Source organism: Dipteris shenzhenensis, chromosome 17, assembly GCF_047967505.1.
Source record: "Dipteris shenzhenensis isolate YYH24624 ecotype China chromosome 17, Dip_SZ_1.0, whole genome shotgun sequence".
NCBI classification, from domain to species: Eukaryota; Viridiplantae; Streptophyta; class Polypodiopsida; order Gleicheniales; family Dipteridaceae; genus Dipteris; species Dipteris shenzhenensis.
In genome coordinates, this window is record NC_141612.1 from 48,658,569 (window position 1) to 48,681,785 (window position 23,217).

A 23,217-nucleotide genomic window follows, 5' to 3' on the forward strand; every position below is an offset into this window, starting at 1 on the left:
TGGCGGGGTTGCTGCCAATAGAAAGGGGGCCAGAGGTTTACACGTATGGTACAAATAGGTTTTTCTATGCAAGTGAGTAAACAACTTCCTCATATGAGCTCCAAAATCTGTTACATTGTTTCTCTTGTGCACACTCACCTGAACTTGATTCTCGATAGACTTCCTTATGTCCAGATAAATTTCAGCAGTACTTGCTGCAGCTGCATCCACATGAAAACAAATAACAGTGTAATAGGTACCAAAATAAGTGACACACGTCTCGGAATTACCCCAAAGAGCAAGAAAGGCAATGCACCTTAAGCACAAATGTTACATAGGTGTATAAGACATTGACAACAACAAAAAATAATATTCTTTCCGTTTTGGAAAAAAAAGAAGCAGATAATAGGTTTAATGGGAACCTTACATGGGGCAAAGCCTCATAGACAAAAGAAACCACCATCAAAACCATAATGAGACCATACAAACAAGAGCTATAACCCTCAACAGACAACTTCGATCATTCTATGTAATGGGCATAATACAAGCTCACGTAAATGCTTTAGGAAGAGATCACTGTTAACTGCAAATGATAATCACTTGGAATGCAAGCCTTTATTTTCTGCACAATCCCTCTATAATTGCCAAGATTCCATGCTCCAACCACTTCAAACAACCACAACCCAAAGGAGACAGCTAGCGCATATGCTATCCAGCCATTTTCTCCATACTAATCCTCCCCCAAGCTAGACGTCTATACTATCTCTAAGCATGGATTGTAAGAAGCATGAGATTCATGAGTCGCAACAAATCGCACAATCAATGAATTCTTAAATACATCCCAAAGAGAGAGAGAGAGAGAGAGAGAGAGAGAGTTTATTAAAGTCTTCGGGAGACCGTGAAGGTCTATGAGACTAAAGATAACTGATACAATGAGCATAACGGTGGCGGTCTCAAAACGGGCCAGCCAACTGTTTCAACAAAAAAGAGGTTATGAAGGACTGTGTGTCTAGTCCTGATACAAAAAATATGTGTCTACCTCCAGATGATACAAAAAAGAAGGGGGGGACACCAAAAATGGGGCAGAGGGGGGAGATACAGTATACATGTGCAGGTGGTGATCATCAGAGACCAATCATAGAGGGGCCGTCAAATGGGAGGTCGGGAAAAACCCTGCGATAGATGAGTGGCCTCTGATGTCACGTGGCCTAGTCGAGCTCGGTCGTCGAGGGCGGCGGGTGGCCCTATGGATGAGGGCAACGGTAACCCCGGTGGGGCGGGCAGAGAGCAGAGACGAGATGTCATGGACCTGGATGTGTGAGTCTGTCCGCTGGCGCAGCTGTCGTGGCTCTGGCTCTCGCTCACATCCGCATCGTCGGCTAGACTGAGAAGAGGTATCATGTGACTGGAAGAAGTCTGTGATAGGCCGTTGGGTGTCCTCACGCTGTGTGCGTTGCTCGTGTCGCCATGCTTGGAGAGGTATCTCGGTGGCGAGTCATCTCATGTAAGAAAGCGGCTAGGTATCTCGGTGGCGAGTCATCTCATGTAAGAAAGCGGCTAGGCATCGCTGATCCGGAAACTGCAGCATGTGTGGGAGGGAGCCGAATCCGTCGCGGAAGAGGCAGTGGTACCGGCCTCGAATGGCATAATAGATAGGACATCTAAAAGCAAAGTGCTCCTCCGACTCGATCTCCTGCAAGTCGCAAAGTGGGCAAAGGCGGTCCTCTCGTGGGATACCCTCTACGCGTCCGCTCTCGATCCGTAATCAGTGTGACGAGACCCTAAACTGACCGAGGGAGATCCGGAGCGCATGTGGTAGATGAAGCTGTGTGTAACCCGGAGGTGTGATGAAGCCCTCCTGTGAGATCTGGAGGCAGTGTCGGCTGTAGAAGTCGAGCTTCATAGGAAGCTCGGAGTGAAGAAACCATGTCCGCCAGGCGTGGAGCTGGAGCAGATCCACTCGAACGAGCCGGTTGACCTCCTAGTCAGTGGGGGAGAGGGGAGATGGTGGAGCGTCGAGAGAGAGAGAGAGAGAGAGAGAGAGAGAGAGAGAGAGAGATTGATTTTATTTGGCATGCATAGAAGCTTTATCCACATTTGTAGTGCTCAGCTTGTGCAGCCAAATGGCTGTAGGTAGGTCAGCAACTAGGCTGAGTACTATGGTGTGACAGCGTGTATTTAACCACTCCTCAGATTGAGAAGCATGGCAAAAATCTTCTTTTCCTAACTTGCTCTGTTTCTTTCAGATGTATCATGTACACTCGTGTACACATCTGTGAGTGCTAAGTAGCAACACTAACACTCCGCTGAAAGGGTAGGAAAGTGTCTGCTCACTGCTGCCTATTCTCTACCTAACATTTACTGAGTTCATTGATTGAGAAGGAACCTTCTAACTCTTGCCAGAAGGGAGCTATCCTGCTTGTTGCAGCCCTTGTGCCTCCAAGGATTGCCCTTTGCTTGTCTTTGCTTGTCTCTGATCCTACCCTAGGCTAACCAAAGCATTAAGGCTTTATCCGTTTATACGTTGACCACCCGAAACCCAATTTACTCACAGGCACTATATACATTCAAAAAAATAGTAGATATCTGACCTTAGAAATTTAGATTTTTCCCCTTACAGGAAGGCTTCAAAGAAAACATTCATGAAGTTGAGAGAGAGAGAGAGTCTCTATAAAAGGACGAGACAAAAAGAAAAATTAGGAGAGACCACACAGAAAATAGAGAAGATTCTGAAAGAGAAAGAGGGAGAGAGATGTCTTTACATGAAGAGAAAAACAAAGCACAAATTAGGAGAAACAACTACTAAGCAAGCAAGCTCCATTTACATTCTTATCATCGTATAGCGTAAGCTGCAACTAGATTTGTCATACACTACATACAATAAATAAACTTCAATATTCAAGAACTATTTTGGACCTTCAAATCTAAGCCCATCAGTGCCGAAAACATTCTGCCAAGTCTTGGAAGGTTAGTCTCAAAAGCTATTTTCATTCCCAAAGACCCCTAAATACCGTGCCATTATGTTGGCTCCTCATTAACTATTCCTTGTACTCCAGCTGGCAAATCATTGCTCTTTACAGCATTACACACATTAAATATACAGTCAGCGATGAGCCCTTATATTCTTGCCTCAATAATGAATTGCTTATTCTACCTTCCTGTCTGAATAAGAAAAAAAATATATATATATGAATATTAGACATACCTTTCAAGATTGTTGAATGTAAAACACCTCGAACTCTCTATCACCAACAGCAAACAAAATCAATAAAACATTAGAAGGCAAGAAATATTACACGCATAGTACTATAGAAGTGTAAATCAACATTTTGGGATTGTACCCAAAGAAAGAAACGAAGAAATGATTAATGCAAGGGATGTTGTCATGCAAGAAAATTTAAATGCATATAGCTGTAACATCCAAGGATAGCCACTACAAAGAAAAGAAAGAGAGGGAGAATACGCATTTGAAAGAAACAAACACAAAAATCAACAAACACTGATATGTATCAAGAGTACAAAGCATCCCTTGAATAAAATGAATCATAACACCATACAAATTTATGCACATGGGGTATCTATAAACACTTCCCAAACAAGTGCAAGACCTATCTCATCGCATCATGCCTAAAGGAAGATTCAAGTGCAAGAGACAGGAACAAATGAAGGAAATGGGGACTCGAGACGGGAGCAACAACACAAGGAAAGAAAAAGTTCAAAAATGTGTGAATACATACATGTGTGTACCGATGCATACATACATACATGCAAACATAACTATATACATATAAATAATTATATGGACACTCAACATATAGACTGTCATGCAGTCATGTGACACGTTTATTCATTCATACATACATGTTTGCACACATTTGACACGGGCGCACAAGTCCATGCACACATACATCATAAATAAACGTATTACAGAAGTGTATGAAAAGCTGCAAGTTCAAATGACGAGTGCCCCGGAAGTGTATGAAAAGCTGCAAGGGGATGAGAGGGACCAGTAAAGGGGGACTAAAGAGAAGCTAGAACGGTCTAGAATGTAAAAGTGATTACAGAAGGATCAAGGATAGTATCCCGTGCAATATCTTTAGAGTCCTAGAAACCCTTGCCTATAACATTCTAGCCAAATGACAAGTTCTAGAAGCCACCTGATTGATGTGGCATATGTGCCACATCACATGCATGTTGGCAAAGCTGACAACATAATACATATCATGAAAGCCTGAGGACAAATGTCATTGGTGCACACTCCTCAATAAATCCAAGAGACAAAATAGGGCACAAATATAAGAACAACAGGAGCTCAAATAGTTTAGTGTGACTTCTATAAGAGATTTATTAATGTGGCATACGTCTGACGTCACCATGCATGTAAGCAAAGCCCCAAACATAATATATACCATTTGAAATCTCTTAACAAATGCCATGGTAAGCCAAACAACAAATACCAGAGACCATACATAGAAAACAGAACATGGTACAAAGCAACATAAGAATGAGATGAGTTCAACACGTCTGCTTACAAAACTTCTACGGGGAAAACTTAATGTTGAATAAACAATATGGAAAACGAAACTTCAAAAACAATGGCACCACACATGCAGGGAGGCCATTTCAAATGCATAAACAAGATACCTGCAATCCTATACCCATGGAACCCAAACAAATTAAGCAATAACAAACAATGACGAAAGAAGCACCACCTCCATAAAGAGGTGAATAGACAGCACAGCTGCACAAAAAGTAGGGGCTTCAGTTCTCAACAGGCACCAGAAACTAAAATCTGAAAAGCACACATTTGACCGTTGCAAGATGCATCATATGTGGATAAAGCACATGCATAGAAGATACAAAACTTCCAAAAATTAATTATGCTTCCCAAAAACTCATTATGTTTCTCATGAACAATGTCCAAAAAGAAGATACAAAGCTTGACCCTTGCAGCATATGCAACAGCAGAAGTAAACATCCATAAATCCTTTCATTAGCTAACAGAAAACAGCTTGAACACCCAAAATTCAGAAGGATATAATGTTCATAGAGTTACATCCAAAAGGCTATCGCTTCCAGTATGAGTATGTTCCGCTGAGAGCCGCAATGCTGACAACTTCTTGTCCATTTGTTCAGATGTGAAAGCTGCACGATACATTTTACAAATGGGTGAGAACTCAGAAAAAAGTTATGCCATAAAAAGCAAATTACACTTGAAAACCTGCTTCTTATTACATGACAAAGAAAATGATCAAAAAGGTAAAAATGAATACTGAGCTTGAGGGGAAAAAACCACATCATGAACATTCAGAGTGACAATGATAACAAAGTGAATTTACAGACTTAAATTATCGAGAACTAGCACAAGTGGAGTAGAAAACAAAGATAACAATTCAAAGCATGAGATAGCTCACAAGTCGACCAGCCTTTTAGAGCATTACAAAGGTGGACTAGCATCTCGACTCAGCTAACAAACTACTGCATCTATATCTAAAAGCACACTCGACTATGATGACAACTCAACTATCAGCAGTGATTCAATCTGTAACTTCGTAGAGAGGCCATACATATAGAACTGTGCAGGGAAATCCGGAGGAATGATGACAATCAGCAGGAAGCCCTAGGCCTTGAAGAAATCTCTGTAACACAGGTCCATGTCAGCAATTCATACTTGTCATAGCAATCACCGCTATTCTTGATAGAAGTCATGCAGCAGGTATGGGTGGCCTTTGCAACAAGACTTCCCCCTTTGTCTGCCAGGAAGGCTTTCACCCTCCACTCTCTTGGTACCTGAGAAAAACAAGGCAAACACTGTGCCCAATACAAATCTAAATGAATGCACAGGGAATATACATACCATTGAATCCACTCATCTCATTGCTTGCATTGAAAACAAGCTAGGTACATCTTGGAGGCACCTACAGCATCTATGTGTAACCCTACATAGGAGCATTCATTGTCCCTGTGCTCCTTTGACCCTTATCTTGGAATCCCTCCAAAGACACTCCGGCCATGCAAGTCATGTCAGGCTTCAGCCTTATTCTCAGCACAACAGTATGAGCAACCAAAGCTGTTGAGGTTCTCTAACTCACTGAACCATATACCTGGATGAGTCCACAAACATGCCCAAACTCATCCTCTAAAAACACAACATAGTGCAATTTCAAACTCATGATAGTCACTCATAACATTGAAACCCATAAACTCCATCACGCATAGCAGGGACTACCTACTATGACATCCCCACTAACGTCATCAGCTCCCAACAGTGGGTATAGACCATAGTATAACCATATGCTCTCACACAAAAATCCACACCCCCACACATACTTGAGCATCCATTTATACAAATCTTCGTACAGAGTTTCTGTTGGCACTCCGGAGGTGAAGGGCAGACTTAGCCATGACAAAGGCTAGAGGAGAAGGCTAATCAAAAGGTAGTCCAAAATCTCTTCATTCAAGCTACAACTGCTTGTGAAGACTAAATAATTTCATTTAAGTCTCTCCCAGACGAGCATCTAAATCTAGCTGATAGGGCAACGCACCACTTGAGATGAAAAGAATTATCGCAAAACCAGCTGACCGCAACATGGACTCACCGGACCATCTCTAAATGTCAGACATTAACACAGATTCACCTAGAGCTGTCAACAACACAGAAGTTCTCACCAAGAAAATCTATGTATTCTCTATTGATGTCTTTAACTCCTCTAACTCCCAATGTCAGACATTTAAGACAGATTCACCTAGATCTGCATACCCGATCTCAACAACATAGGAGTTGTCACAAGGACGTGATTTTATTTGTGAATTCTATCGTAATTGAATTTACACATAAATACCTTGGACCTTGGTGGCACAGCAATTCCAAAAGTCTTGGTACATGTATCAGGCTCAAGGAATTAATTCCTAGAGATCCCAGGCAAATTGTGCACTTGTTGGCGTATTAATTGTGCCTTGGGATAGTTTTCTAGTGACATCAGAAGAGTGGTAGAAATCCATTTATTATTTTGGGATTAAAGTCTGCCAATTGCATACAGAGCCCAAGAACAGCCAAATTCAGGTGCACCCAGGCAGTTGCAGGCTTGCAGGCATCCAGAGGAGGGAATCACCCAATTCGTTGTGCGAAAGGATGCCAGGAAAAGAAGCGAGCTGAATTTCGCTTCCCACAAGCTGATCCACGGCAGTTTTGGTCAGGGCGATTCTATTTCTAGAGATCTGTGAGCTATACTGCGTGCGAGGAAGCAAGGCGAATTCTTCCTGTTGATTCCGAGACCAGAGGAGTAGGGCAATTTCTCTTGGAGCTGATTCATGTTGATTCCAAGACTAGGGGAGCACGGCGATTTCTTCTGGAGCTGATCCTGCTGATTTCTGGGCCAAAGGAGCATGGCGATTTGATCTGGAGCAGAATCCTGCTGATTCCAGGGGAGGGGTAGGGCGATTTGCTCCTGGGGCTGCGCAGGCTGTCCCAGGTGTGCTGATTTGTGGCTGTTTTGTGGCTGTTCTTGGGCTCCAACAATCTGGACGATTTGCTTTTGCGGCCTTCCAGTCTGTGGTTTTGCTGGCTGGCCTATCTTTTACTAATTTATTAAAAAGACTACGCTGTGGATGCTGTGGTTGGTCTCTTGCTGGGCAGTAGAGGCTGGTCATCATGATTTTGGGCTGATTCCAGGCGAGAGAAGGCTTGTTTGTGGATTTTCTAGGCTGGCGCTGCTTGCTGGGTGATTGTGCAGTTAGATCTCTTACAATTGGTTAGCCGTTGTGCCTTACTATGCATTGCAATCCACAGGTTGTCAATCAAGGGGCACCGTAACAGCCAAGGACTGAGTGCTGGCCTTGCGTGCCAAAGAATTGATGCTGTAACAGCTTCATAAGGCTGAGATTGTGGGACGCTTTTACTGTGAGAGCTTGGGCAGCTTGCCAAATGGGTTATGCTTTAGAATTGGATGCTTGTGAAGCCATGATTGGCTTGGATTGCTGAGAGCAAAGCTTATGCTGTGAACTGAATGCCTCCGGGAAGGATTAAGTATTTGTTGTAATCTGTTTTCAGTTGAATAAATAATAAAGAAATACCGCAGGGGGCGCCAGCTGATTTGGGGGCAATCGGTGAACCATGCAAAATAAGGGCAATCGCCCTTATTTTGCATGGTTCCATTGCCGGGATGTTATAAGTGAGAAACCACAAGGAGAGGATACAGAGTTATGCCGTACTTGGGGTAAAGTGAGAGATCAAACATGGTTGATCTTATTTGACCCAAGGGCCAAAGCTAATTTCATCTCCCCCTGAACTTGCAGCTAAGCTTGGTATTCGTGCGGACGAAATGGGATCCTTGTGTGAAGCCAGAATGGCTAATCCCGAACTCACTACACAGGTAACTCCGATTGTTGGGAAGCTGTGTTTGCATATACAGAGCCTTGTGGACAGCAAAGAGTTTTACATCATGCCATTACATGATTGTGATGTTTTGTTGGGCATACCATGGATGCATAAAATGGATGCTGTGATAGAAGCCCATAAGAGGAAAGTTACAGTTACACACCGAGGGAAGACTATTGTATGGGCTTCTGCCATTTCTACAGTAATGAAAAATCATATTTATGTGCACATGGCTTTTGCTCCAGAAGCTAATCCTATTAATGAAAAGGCCACTGTCTCTAAGTTGGATAAAGAGCGGGAAGGTTTTCTAAATCAATTTACCGATTGCTTTTCTGATGCTTTGCCTGGTGAACTTCCGCCCGAGAGGCCAGAGGATCATAGTATAAATATAGTGCCAGGCAATAGACCGCCATACAGGGTTATTGTGACGCAGCAGGAAGAAATAATGTGTTAGGTCAATGATCTTTTGGAGAAGGAGCTGATTCATCCCAGCTAGTCTCCGTACTCTTCACCGATACTGCTTGTTCAGAAGAAAGATGGTTCTTGGCGTATGTGTATTGATTACGTCGACTTGAACAAGATCACCATTAAGAATCGCTTCCTGATTCCCAAGATTGACAATATTTTGGATAGTCTTGAGGGCCCAACGGTATTCAGCCACATAGACTTGAAAAGTGGATATCATCAAATTCGGTACGTCCTGAGGATGTATACAGACAGCATTCAAGACTACTTTTGATTTATATGAGTTTCTGGTGATGCCCTTTGGGCTTACAAATGCTTCGGCCACATTTAATCACATGATGGATAGGATTTTTCAGGAGCACAGATCTTTTGTTGGTACATTCTTGATGATACAATTGTGTTCTCGAAGAATGAGGCCAAGCATAGGAAGCATTTGGCTACTGTATTTGCCGAGCTCAGGAAACATATTTTGATAGTCAATCCAAAGAAAAGAGAATTCTTCATGCAAGAGATGCACTTTTTTGGACATATTGTTTCCAAGGATGGGATACGGATGGACCAGCTAAGGTCGAGGCAATTGCAGTTGGTCCCAACCCAGGAAGTTGCATGAGTTACAAAGCTTTCTCACACTATGTTCATATTACCGTCGCTTCATTCGTCAATCCACTACAAACACCGTTTGCCTGGACTGAGAAACACAATGCCTCTTTTAAGACATTGAAGGAAAAGGGCACTTCACATCCAGTGCTGATTTTACATGATTTACGAAAGGTTTTTCATGATCAAGCTGGTGCATCTTGTAAAAATGGAATTGGAGCGGACCTGATGCAAGAAGGACGGTTCGTAGGTTATGAAAGTCGCATTTTATAGCCTCCTAAAAAGCATTTACAGAGTTATGAGAAGGAAATGTTCGTTGTAATTCATGTTAGAAACATGGTGGAGAGAGAGGAAGAGAGAACATTAGGATGTGAGGAAATGATACATGAACCTTAAGAGCAAAGAGTGTGAGACCTTGTCATCCTGCTTCAACATGTATCCACTTGCTTGGTACTATTTCTTTTTGTTTTTCAATAGTATGCTTATTAAGAAATGAAATGTTTTCCTACTGTTCAGTTACGGACAATGGGGACTAGGTCTAGCATTTGAGGGTGGACCCCCTTGCTTGGGGTTATGGGCATTAGTGACCCACAAGAGTGATGGCCTCTCTTTGAGAGGGACATCTGGAAACCACACCCCACCTGAGTACCCAAACATGGGACCAATCAAATGCACAGATTGCATACTGACCTAGGAACCATTCAAGAGAATGTTCCCTAAGCTTTGGGTGTGGGCCTGGCAGCATGCCAAGAGTAATGGAGATACTCGATAAGACAACAAACAAATGAGCTCGGTATGGCTCAATTATGACCTTAGAGTACGTCAATAGATAGTCCAAGTTGTTAGGAACCCGTGGGTGCGATCAGAATTGAATTCTGACAACTTTGAAATTTCAGGGTTTTTGGGAGTGACACGTGGCAGACTGCCACATGGAATCTGAGCTGGCAGGTCAGTCCACCTATCCCACACATGTGGCAGCATGCTTGACAAGTGGCAGGGCATGCAGGCCAAGTGTCTGGCCCCAAATTTGGTAGATTTGGGGCAGGTTGTGGGCTGTCCTCTTTGGGACTGCAGCCCACCAAAAATCTAGGACAAGTGTCCACCTTCCACTCTAAGCCTTGGGGGGGGGGGGGGGGGGCTGAGCCTATAAAAGAAGGCCTCTCCCCTTCATTCCCTACATGAAAAATTCGTCACTTTTCTTCTCTCTCCTTTTGGTTGATGCAGCAGAACCTCTCCAGCTCCTTGGGTGCAGCCAGCTTCTCCCCAGGTCATTCTCTCACCTCAGCAGCACTTTCTCTCTCTACATCAACACATTCTCTCTCTACAGTTCAGCCCTTCCTCTCCAAAAATCTGCCCCCTCTCAACTCTTCTGGAACAGCAGCAGCATCCTCTCTCCTGGAGCAGCCACAGCCCCTTTCTCTCTCCTGCTGCAGTCTCTCTCTCGCTCTACTGTTCCAGCCCATTCCCCTTGGAGAAATCTGCCTTTCTGTGCACCTCTGGAACAGCAGCAGCTCCTCTCTTACATCCCCTCCCTTGGGCTCAGCATTGGCACTCTCTCTCTACAGCTATCACTCCATAAAAGCTTTCTCTCTCTAGCCTACAAGCTGTTTTTCTAAGCTATTCTCATTCCAGCCCCATTTCCACACCCTCCTCACCCAAGGTAGCTTTAGAGGCATCAAGGACTTCATCTACAAAAGGGTCAAGTCACCAAGGAAGCCTGTATTGTCAAGTTTATCTCATTTACAGCACTATTTCATGTTGTTTCTACTATCTTTCTAGAAACTAGTACTTGCCTCTAATACTGGATGTAAGTGGTGATTGTTGCAGGCTTCTTCCTTGTGGATTGGGCAAGCCAAGAGTTGAAACCTGAGCTTAGAGTCCTCCTTTTTGTTGTCTACCTTGCACATATGCTCTTGAGTCTTGTATCTAGGTCCTAGGTTTTCACTGAGTTTATCAGTTTGGAAGGTGCATTGCACCTTGGTCTTGTATCTCCATTTTCAAAAATAAAGTGAGCCTGGATAAAAGGGGGGGGGGGGGGGGGGGGGGGGCCGTCTTGGCCCCTCAATCATATTGCAATTTCCAATGATGTCACTTTGTGTTTAAGCTGTATAAGTCTTAATTCCAGCTTAATTGCAAACTCTTAAGTTCAAGTATATGTGTTTGGCAACTCGCAATCATTTCATTCAAACGCCTCTGCAAAATCCGTTGTCTGAATTGATAGAAAGCACTGAGTAGTTTACAGACCCAATACGCAAGGAGTAGACCGATCCCCCCTCCACACAATACTACAAAGAGCAAGTCCAACTATCCAACACCTCCAGTTGAATGTGACTTCTCAGTCAACTGGCAACCGGCAAGGGAAAACCATCACTCGTCACCCCCCCTTACTCTGAACTGGGTGGTCAATACCATCAAACCAAAGTAAAAGACAATACATTCATTTTTGGGGACAACCCAGGGCAAAGTACCTCTTATTGACTCCAAATACGTCTAGTTTAGAGGGACAACTCAAGGCTGAGAACCTTTATTGACTCAACATAAAAACACATAGAGATAACCATCATCTACCTATTTAGAGAGGAATAGATCATGCAACATAGCAGATGAAGCTTCCTGCTCAGGTCTAGTAGATATAGCATAAATATTCTTGAGCTTGTCCAGGTTCTCCTTGGCTGAAATAGTGAGGTCAAGTTGATGAAGCAAGTTGTTGACCAACCTCACACCAATAAGCGCCAGTGCTTTGTCATGCTACTCATCCCTAGCACAAAGTGGTGCTAATGAGTCTTCACCACGAGGACGAGGCTCCGTAGTGTCAAACTGAGGTAGCAAAGGCAGCAAGCTGAAATAGATAACCAGCCAATAAAGGAGCTTGTCTAGGGCTCCAAAATGACTCGGCAGCTTGAGAAATGCGTGAATAAATGCGTCAAGCTATTGGTGGATGACCTCAGAGATGCCAAAATGCAAATCCTGCTGGAAAAACAGCAAGAATATGCCTCGAAATGGAGAATTGAACCCGAATCATAAACCAGCAAGTATATGCCCTGAAATGTAGAACTGAGTGCTGCAATAGGTCTGGACTCCTCAGAACAGCTCACCAAAGCACTCTGAAGTGCAAAAACAGGCTGTCCACGTGGAAGGCGGCTCCCTAGAACAATTGGAAATGAAGTAGCAGGCCTCCACAATGCAAACTGACTGTTGTAGAAGAGCTAGATGCTAAGAGCAGCTCGAAGGTGACTAGAAATGCAGCTCCAAGGTGATTTAGGGTTTCAAATGCTGGAACAGATGAGGAAAACACCCACAATCACCTCTAATGTAGACGGTTATGCTGCAGCAGCACCAAAACAGCTCGAAATTGCAGTAACAGCTCCAAAAAAGATCGAAAAACCTCAAAAATCTGCAAATAATGTGTCCAGGTGGTAGATTTCTGCTCTAGCAGCCTGCAAAACTAAAAACGGGGATGAAACAGCTCAGAATCAGCTCATATCCAGGCGTCTCTTGGAAAACATGCCAGCCAGCAGGCTTCAAAGAGGCGAGACAGGCAGAAATGGTCACAAAAAGATGCAAAATAGAGGCGAAATGAGGGCAGCAAGGATGGCGGTTGTGGAGAAACCCTGAAATGGGTAGAAGGGAGCTGAAAGGAGACGAAAACGAGGCAGAATCTGAGGTGGAAATGAGCAGCGCTGAGGTGGCTACATGAAGAAAGGCTTGAGCAAAATTAGGGTTTTGGTTTAGGGTTAGGTGTGTAGCAGCTATGGCAGGGTGAACCTGCTCTGATACCATGTTGGAAATATGGCGGAGAGAGAGGGAGAGAGAAGGTTAGGGTGTGAGGAGATGATACATGAATGAAGACATAATGAAAGGCTATCTTATTCATTATCATGAGAAGTACAAGCCTTTTAGGCTACACACTCACACAATTGCACCAAGTGCATATGGGATAAGTCCCATAGTAACATGTGCCACTCACACATGACTCACACATGAACTAGTACTAGATCTCCTAGTGCTACACACCAACACATCACATCACCACACTCTTTGGCTATGATATCTCCAACAATTCATGCCCTTTCTACTTGGAAGCGTTACTTATTGGGAGCTGATTTTACAATGCAGACTGATCATCAATCTTTGCAATATTTCCTCACACAATCTAAGCTATCGAAAAAGCATATGCGATGGGCAAACTTCTTGTCCATAGCATTTCAAAAGATCCAGCACTGTTGATTTACTTGCTTTGACTCTCGATCAGTTTGTGGATGAAATGCGATAAGAACTTCAATGTAGTACCCAAGTTGTCAAACAGCCCCCTCCAGAAAAGAGTTGTCATCCGAACGCCGAGGATCTGTGTCAGCCTGGTTTCATACTTAACCTTTTGGCATTTCAAGCACATTCTGACATACTCTTCCACATCTCGGCTCAAACTAGGCCAGTAAAAGTAATGCTCAACTGCTTTGACTATGGCATCAATGCCCCTATCATAGTTACCAGCCGAAATGGAAACGGAAGAAACGGAAGAAACGGAGTTTCCGGACCCCGCCGAAACGGAAACGGAAGAAACGGCAATATGATACAATTTATGTATAAAAATTTATTTTTTATACATAATATAATTATCAATAGAGTGCAAATCATACATAATACAAATTACAATTATCTATACTTGAAGCTTCAACCTTCAAGCATCAATGCATCATTCATGCCTCTATGATTCTAAATTCTTGAATGATGCTTCAAGAATCTGAAATCAACATGTATCATGAGTCATGACTAACAAGTTTGGCATTACAAGAATCTGAAATTTAGAAGTTTGAAGTACTTTAAAGTTTAAACTTAGCACACAAGTTGAAACTTGAAACTTGAAACTTGAAAGTATCCAATGTCCAGACTCCATAGATGATCATGATTCATGATCCACAAATTTCATGATCATGACTCATGACTCATGACTCATGCAAGACTCAAAATAAAAGCACCCATGGATGATATAAAAAAAAGCAGCAGGACTACTGATCATCTGCATCATCCATGGACTCCTCGTCATCGTCATCCTCTGCGTCCTCAGATAAGCTTGAGGCATCTGTGTCACTGTCTGAAGAAGAATCATCAACATCAGGATCAGGACCATCGGGTGCAACTGAAGTACTAGCACCATCTCCAGATGGTTGAGTGTATGATCGTGTGTGGTGTGCTGGTGCTGACAGCTCCTCATACAACATGGTGTATATATCCAGCTCCTCCCGTGGGATATCTAGTATGGCCTTCATCTTCTCCACGTCCACCTTGTCTACATTCACTTGGCGAGGTTCGGGGCAGCCGGCGGCGAACTCAAGGAGACGAAGGTTGCAATGACAAAACACCAACCGCTCCAATTGAGCCGTGCTCAATCTGTTCCTCTTCTTTGTGTGAAAGAGGGCCCAAGTGCTCCAGTTCCTCTCACAAGGACCGGAACTGCAGTCCTGTGAGAGAACACGTATAGCAAGGTGTTTCTACCATAAGCCAATTAAGCAGAGATAAGTATCAGGAACTTGATAACTTTAAACATATTTGTAGTAGATAAAACTTCAAATTACTTAACGACTAAGCTACTAGTGGCATTGGAACTTGTCTCTTAGACTCTTACCAAAGTAGGAGTACAGTTGCCATATTTCTCCCACCAGGAGACAGGAGTTGTCTCTCTCGGAGCCTAGCCATAGGTCGACCAAAGGAGAGGCTGTGATTGCGGAACAATAGAAGTTCATCCTCCATTCTTCGTTGCATCTCCAAGTCACCACCCGTCCAATTTTGTAGATATTGTTGCATCCCCTCCTCCAACTCGTCATTCTCATATTGCTCTTGACTGCGCCAGAGCGGATGCAATACATGTGCCACAGCATGGATTGGGCAGTGGAACCAATTCCACCGCTTATTCCATATAGCACGGATGGACTCAACCCTAAATCATGCCACAAGAAATTAGAATGCATTATGCATGCAAAATTCATAGACTATAGATAATAGTACATACATAATATATATCTGAAAATTCGAGGCTTCATGATAACAAATTGCAATTTAGTAACTGCAATAATTATGCATATTACAAAAGTAAAAAGTTTTACTTATCAGGCGATAGGGAAATGTTTCTGTTGAGGGCCTCTCCAATCTTGTCCATAAACTCGTACAAGAGCCCTAATGTGCTTCCCTCCATGTCCGTGATGCGAAGCACCGTGTAGATAGGATTAATCGATTTGATTAATGCCTCCGCCTGATTCCACCAAAAGCGTCCATGATCATGCGAAAAAATTTGATAGACTTTGCTTGGCCTCTATCATCCCAATCTCCCCACTCCCGAGACACAACCGTGCGCAACAAGCCCTGGCGCACTCGCACAAGCCTCTCCACCACTATGAACATGTAAGCAAACCTTGTGGCTGGAGGTTTCAATAGCTCAAGGTCACTGTAAGCCCGATGGATGCTAAGGACTTTGGGTCTCTTCGTGACAAACTTCACGATACTGCGGGCTGTGGAGAAGATGGCATTAATCCAAGGTATCTTCCCTAGGTCCTCGATCAAAAGATCAAGGCAATGTGAGGCACAAGGTGTCCACACAATCTTAGGGAACTCATCTTCTAACATGGCACCCATTGACACACAATTGCTGCCATTATCTGTCACCACCTGCACCACATGCTCAACACCTATCTCCATAATGGCTGCCCATAAATGCTCCCAAATATACAACCCTGTAATCACTGTACTTGCAGTGGAAGCGTCTATGGCTCTCAAGAACATGGTTCCCTTGCAAGAAGACACTAAAATATTGTACACATTCCTCTTGCGTGCATCTGACCATCCATCGCATAAGAGTGTGCATCCATATTTTTTCCAAGTCTCTTTCAAGGGCTTCATTTGGTCTTCCACACATTCCCTCTCTCTTCTTAGCTCTCTTGTCCGCAAGGCCTCATATGTAGGCCCTTCCCATTCATACTCAATGCGGCTTACGGCTCTCACGGCCTTCCTCCATCGTGTAGTCTTCGCCACATGAAAGGGTATTGCACACTGTATGAAGAGCTTTGTGAGCTCACTAGTGGCCTCCTTCACTGCTTGCTTTTGTAAGCGTGCTTGAATGCTAGACCTTTGCAGTGATCCTCTTTTCCCGCACTAGCATCCACACTAATTGATCCATGTGGCAAGGGTGTTCTTGTAGCACTAGGACCTGCGCTCGATGTAGTTGATGCCCCTCTACTTCTCTTTGCAGAACCCAATGTGCTGGCATCATCCAATGGCTCAGTGTCAGCAGCCTCTTCTTCATCTTGCAGCCCTTGTCCTCCACTTTTTGCAGCCAAGGCTGCCATACGCACACGCTTCCATTCTGTTAGGCCACCTTTCACTGGAGTAGGCACGAACTCACAAGGTCCTACATCCTTGCTGGGAACACCTGCTAGATGGTCTTTCACCCGTGTGACAGACCCCGTTTTGCTTATGCCGCAATAGTTGCATCTCCACTTCTTGGAGCCACCGCCTCCTTTATAACTATCCAGGAGGGAGACATGGACCCAATAAGCATCTCTCGGCATTGAGGAGGATGGAGAGGTGAGAAGGAGGATGGAGAGGTCACAAGTGAGAAAGGATGGAGAGGTAGAAGGAGAATGGAGAGCTCAGAGGTAAAAGAGGATGGAGAGGTGGAAGGAGCCTGGAGGATCAGAGGTAGAAGTGAAGGAGGATGGAGAGGAGGAGGATGGAGAGGTTACAGGTAAGATTAAAGAGAGGATGGAGAGAAGAAGGATGGAGGGATGGAGTCTGGAGAGCACGCTGCCAAGCTGCAGCTTGCAGGATGGAGAAGATGGAGCAAAGGATGAAGAAGATGGAGAGAGAAGGATGGAGGTCCAAGGAAAACGGGATGGAGAGTCCAAGAGCAAAGGATGGAGGGATGGAGAGAGCTTAGAGAAGGTGGAGAGAGCAGCAAGGATGCACAGGAGGAGTGGAATGGGCGGGAGGCGGCGAAAGATGAAGCCACACGGCGAAATCACGTTTTTAGGGTTAGGGCAAAGCAGGTTTTACGAAACGCCGTTTTCGTTTCCGGCCACGAAACAGCCGTTTCGTGCAACTATTGCCCCTATGTCCTACATATGGCAATGCATGACTCTCTGTGATCACTTTGGCCCTCAACTGCTTGGTTACACACAAGCGACAATGCATCATTAAAAACCCATTCTTAAGAGCATAATGTTCTTGTCTATGTTCATCTGACAATTGATAAAAAATCTAGGCAAAATCTGCATCCTCAGCATACTAGCCTTTCATGGGCTCCAATGCATCATGATAAGCAATAGAGACTGAAGATACCTGTGGCTTCCTCGACAAAGTATCGGCAACCACATTCTTCTTTCCCTCCACATAATTGGAACAATGTTTCTAACCATAAGAGTCAGTGGACGCAGTATTTACCTTGGGTTGAGTTGCATACAACAATACAGTGCATACTGCCATAGGCAACGCTCCATTTCAGATTGTTGAAGGGGGGAAGAAAGTCCCACCCGTATTACATACCAAAGATAAAATATTTGAAGCGGATACGTTTGTGCAGAATTGGGATGAAACTTAGAAGAAGGTCAAGCTAAAGACCCAAGAGAAGCAAAATAGGGCTGCACATAAACATCACAAGCATATGCAATTCACAAACCAGCTCAATGGTTAGAACATCATGCAACCGTGGCTACTTCAGCTCAATCATTCAAGAAACGTTTCAAGATCTTGAAAAGCGTTTCGTCTAGAAATGTGTAAAATTAGTGTATTTTATATATATCATTTTATATAATGATAAAAATAGTGTATGTTATATAATTTATATTTTTAAAAACATTCTAAGGTTCGCACGTTTCGGGCAGGCAGAAACGTTTCTTCACGTTTCTACTGCCCAAAACACATTTTCCGGTTACACTAGTTGTACCCTAAGCTGAGCTTAAAATACTATGGGCCTTTCAAGGTCATTGGAAAGATCAATGAAGTGGCCTACAGGTTAGACTTACCGGATGGTTGGAGAATTCACAATGCCTTTCACGTGAGTCTCTTGAAACCATTCCATGGTCCTCTTCGTGAGGACATGCTTGCAGAGGAACTGTCAGAGGTTGAGGAAATGGATGAGCTAAGCAGATCCTGCAGCATAAGGAAAGAAAAGTTCGAGGTAAAGTATCACGTCACTATTTGGTGAAATTTAAAAATTATTATTCACTACATGCGGAGTGGTTGGAGGAGGGGGAGTTGGCAAATGTACCCCACTTTTTGCAGCTTTATGTTGAAGCTTTTCAACTTGAGCCGACATTGGTCGAGGATCCTTCAGTTTCAGCAGGGCGCAGGTCCATAGTATTGCCTAATAGTACCTCCGCCTCCTTGTCGCGGACAGGCCCAGATGTCTAGAAGTCGCTTGGTGACACTACATGTTTCAAGTCGCTTGGTGACAGTATATGTTTCACACAAGGTACTGTGCTGACAGTATATCTGCCTATTAGAAAGGCAACCTCCCCATCTTTAAGCTTCGAGAGCGTGGGGGAGGGAGACCTAGGGCAAGATATGCCCAGGCAAGAGATAGAGAGAGGGGGCTGCCACATGGGAAGCACCTCACAAACTTGTGGAGGAGCCATGGTGGTTGCAACAGATGGAGCCTATGAACAGGAAGATGGCAATGCATACACAGCATGGATCTGGTCTGGAAAAGGCAGATCTGGAGCAGCACTAGATGGCGGAGTGATCTCAGGGAGTAGGCGCCTAGATGGCAAGATACTTTGGCAGGGTTTGTGGGCAGGAGCTTGACCTGCAGCAAGGCCTTGGAAGTGATGCAATATATGGCTAGCAAGTAGGGCTGCAAGGGACTGGCCCTGGGGGCATATATATAGCCCACTGGGTCGGCCAATAGGGCAGCCAAGTCGGCCCAAATAGGGCATGGAATTGTGGGTCATAAAGGGCCTAGTTTTGCGTGCCAAAAGGGCCAGACTGAGTCGGCCAGGAGCAGTAGACTGGTCGATATTTTTGAGGGGGCTTGGGTAATATAAGAGGATCCCATTGGCAAGGCTTACATCATCCAACAGCCAAAAGTTTTGCGGAGCAGCAGGAGCAGTAGAAGACACTCCCTCAGGCCTACATCTAGGAGGCAGAGGAGTCCCAGTGGTGCTGCAGACAGCTCATCTAGGGCTGGAACCTAGGCTGTCTTCTAGGGCAGCAAGGTGCTAGATGGAGAGTCTACATACGCTCAAGGTGGAGCACGTGAGCTCAGTGATCTAGAGATATCTGGCAGGTAGTAGAAGTACCTTGTGGTAAAATCAGAGGAACACATCTTGGTGGGACTCTAGATCTATCTTTTGTATTGTTTACATAGCTTTGGACCGAAATATATTGTTTTGGTGGTTTCTATATCTGGCTGGATCATTGTCTATTTACTAGTCTGCACATCTATTTGACGCACGTAAAGTTAAGAAGTTTGTGATTCCACACACGCCACACACACTGTGTGAGCCTCTAGGCTACTCAATGATCTAGAGATATCTGGCAGATAGTAGAAGTACCTTGTGGTAAAATCAGAGGCATGGTGGGACTCTAGATCTATCTTTTGTATTGTTTACATAGCTTTAGACCAAAATATATTGTTTTGGTGGTTTCTATATCTGACTGGATCATTGTCTATTTACTAGTCTACACATCTATTTGACGCACGTTAAGTTAAGAAGTTTGTGATTCCACACACGCCACACACACTGTGTGAGCTTCTAGGCTATTCTATCAGTCTTCCGCTGTGTGTACCCTCTATTGGTCAATTTCTAGCACTGTTGTGGGACTTCTATGACCAATATACTAGTCACTTGGATGTGTTTTGCATTGATGTATGATTTGTTATCCATGACTCTACGGATCATATATGCAATGTTGGTTTTGACATGCATGCGAACATATGTGAATCAATGGATGGCAATCGAGGGTGGGGTACATCACAAGGACATAATTTTATTTATGAATTCTAATGTAATTGAATTTACAGTTGAATACCTTGCACCTTGGTGGCAACGGAATTCCGAGAGTCCTAGCACATGTACCAAGCTCGAGGACATAATTCCTAAAGACCCCAGGCAAATTGTGCACTTGGTGTTGTATTAATTGTGCCTTGGGGTAGTTTTCTTGTGACCCCAAAAGAGTGGCAGAAATCCATTTACTATTTTGGGATTAAAATCTGCCAATTGTATCCAAAGGCCAGGAACAGGGGCACCCACACCAAGAGAGAGCAGTTGCACGCTTGCAGGCGTCCAGAGGAGGGAATCACCCAGTTCATTGTACAACAGGCTGCCAGGAAGAGAGGCGAGCTGACTTTCGCTGCCCACAAGCTGATCCAGGGCAGTTCTGGTCAGGACGATTCTGTTTCTGGAGATCTGTGAGCTGTTCTGCATGCCAGGAAGCAAGGCGAATTCTTTTGGAGCTGATTCCTGTTGATTTCGGACCAGAGAAGCAGGGCGGTTTCTCCTGGAGCTGATTCTTGTTCATTCCGCAACCAGGAGAGCAGAGCGATTTCTTCTAGACCTGATTCTTGCTAATTTCCGGGCCAGAGGAGCATGGCGATTTGATCTGGAGTAGAACCCTGCTGATTGCAGGGCCAGAGGGGCAGGGCGATTTGCTCCTGAGGCTGCATAGGTTGTCCCGAGGTGTTCCAGTGCTGAGGCGAGCTGATTCATGGCTGTTTGTGCTGTTCCGGGGCTCCTATAGGCTGGACGATTTGCTTTTGGGGCCTTTTGGGCTGTGGTTTTGCTGGCTGGCCTATCTTTTGCTGATTTCTAACAAAGACCAGGCTATGGATGCTAAGGCTGGTCGTCGTGATTTTGGGCTTATTCCAGGCGAGAGAAGGCTGGACGACCTTGTTTGTGGCATTTTCCAGGTTGGGGCTGCTTGCTAGGTGATTGTGCAGTGAGATCTCTTACAATTGGTCAGCTGTTGTGCCTTGCAGTGCATTGCAATGTCAATCGAGGGGCACCGTAACAGCCAATGGCTGAGTGCTGGCCTTGCGTGCCAAAGGATTGATGCTGTTGAGGCTGAGATTGTGGGACGATGTTACAGTGGGAGTTTGGTCAGCTTGCCAGATGGGTTTTGCTTTAAAATTAGATGCATGTGAAGCCATGATTGGCTTGGATTGCTGAAATCTGAGGTTATGCTGTGAACTGGATGCCTACAGGAAGCATTCAAGATTTGTTGTAATCTGTTTTCAGTTGAATAAATAATAAAGAAATACCGCAAGGGACGCCAGCTGATTTGGGGCCAATCGGTGTACTGTTTTTCATTCTAGCTCCCGTATGTTATTGTTTGTTAGAGGATGCTTTGCCAGTGGAGTAATACTTGCTAAATTGTGTATTTTCTGCCCTTATTTTATTAGAGGCTGGTTGCAGGAGTTGTCACCAAGAAAGTATCCACTATTTCTGTAGCATGTTTACTGATGTCTCTAACTCTTGCTTTCAATCCTCCTCCTTTTGATTGGCCTTCTTCTTTCTGCAATCCGTTGCATAATGTCCCAGCATTTCAATGTCAACAACTCATGCTCCTCGAAGCAGTCATCACTGTTTGATGGAAGTCATGCAGCGGGCATTCATGGCCTCTGCAACAAGACTTCCCCCTTTGTCTGCCATGAGGCCTTCGCCCTCCATTCTCTCAATACCTGAGAAAAACAAGGCAGACACTATGCCCAATACAAGCCTAAATGAATGCACAGAGAATATACATACCATTGAATCCACTCATCCAATTGCTTACAATGAAAACAAGCCAGATACCTCTTCAAGGCACCCACAACATCTATATGTAACCCTACATAAGAAGCTTGATTGTCCCTATGCATCTCTGATGCCTGATCTTGGAATCCCTCCAAAGACACTTCCTCCATGCGAGTCATGTCAGCCTTGTTCGCAGCAAAACAGTGAGAGCAACCAAAGCTGTCAACCACCTTCATAAAGTTTCCTAGAACCTCTGGCTCCCAACATTAAGATAGACTTACCTAGATTTGCATACCTGATCTTTACAACACTAGGAGTCGTCACCAAAAACCACTCTTATTTTTCTGTGACAAGTTTGTTATGTCTTCAATTGCTCTAACTCTTGCTTAGACGACTTTTCTGCAATCCCTTGCATAATGTCCAAGCTCGTCACACAAGAAGCATTTTTTCTTCTTCTTGCCTCCACCACCAGAAGAGTCCTCGCCAGCATTTCTTTGTTGCACAAGGCAAGGGTAAGGGCTCAGAAAAGGGCAAGCTTCGCAAAGGCAAGCTCAAGAAAAAGAAAGCAAATATATCTAATGACAATGAAGAAATGATGACCTTTTGCCATTCGGCGAATCCCATGAAGGAGAGATTGTATAAGGCTATCATTGGAGAAGTCGACAAGATGTTAGAGATTGTTCCCAAAAGAGATTATTCATTAGTAATTGTAGATATCCCTGATGGGTCTAACATGGCTGGCTCCACAAATGACGAGAAGGCATTCATGCACGCTGAGATTACTAAAATGATTCACGACTTTAAGAAACTCACCACCTCCTCCATGTGGAGATTGGTTATCTTACATGTAAAACCATCGGAATATGCCAATTTTTTATTTATCTAAGGAGTTATTTCTTACAATTTAGACAACTTGTTTAAATTTACAGACGACCAAAAAAAATTGTGTGTTTTTATGGCACATTCTACTAAGTCATATTTAGTTGCAAGATTTCATAGTTTTGATCTCCATACTCTTATTTTGATGGCACATTCTTTTAAGTCATGTTTAGTTGCAAGATTTCATAGTTTTGAACT

At 44.0% G+C, this 23,217-nt stretch overlaps 2 protein-coding genes across 2 annotated transcripts in view; both read right to left on the minus strand.

Moving 5' to 3' along the window:
• TIM50 (Haloacid dehalogenase-like hydrolase (HAD) superfamily protein) overlaps positions 1 to 23,217 on the minus strand; it is a 58,459-nt gene that overhangs the window by 29,989 nt on the left and 5,253 nt on the right. The window contains exons 2-4 of the mRNA XM_087388111.1: positions 5,036 to 5,124; positions 3,185 to 3,221; positions 139 to 200 (exon numbers count right to left, since the gene is read on the minus strand). Of these exons, the coding sequence (XP_087244237.1) occupies positions 139 to 200; positions 3,185 to 3,221; positions 5,036 to 5,124 (188 nt within the window). The remainder of the gene's footprint in view (positions 1 to 138; positions 201 to 3,184; positions 3,222 to 5,035; positions 5,125 to 23,217) is intronic.
• On the minus strand, positions 14,407 to 18,722 carry LOC147892220 (uncharacterized). The gene is made up of 3 exons (XM_087387961.1): positions 18,675 to 18,722; positions 15,042 to 15,104; positions 14,407 to 14,907 (listed from the first exon to the last, which is right to left on the minus strand). The coding sequence occupies exons 1-3, from the start codon at positions 18,720 to 18,722 to the stop codon at positions 14,425 to 14,427; spliced, it is 594 nt and encodes a 197-aa protein (XP_087244087.1). The 3' UTR covers positions 14,407 to 14,424.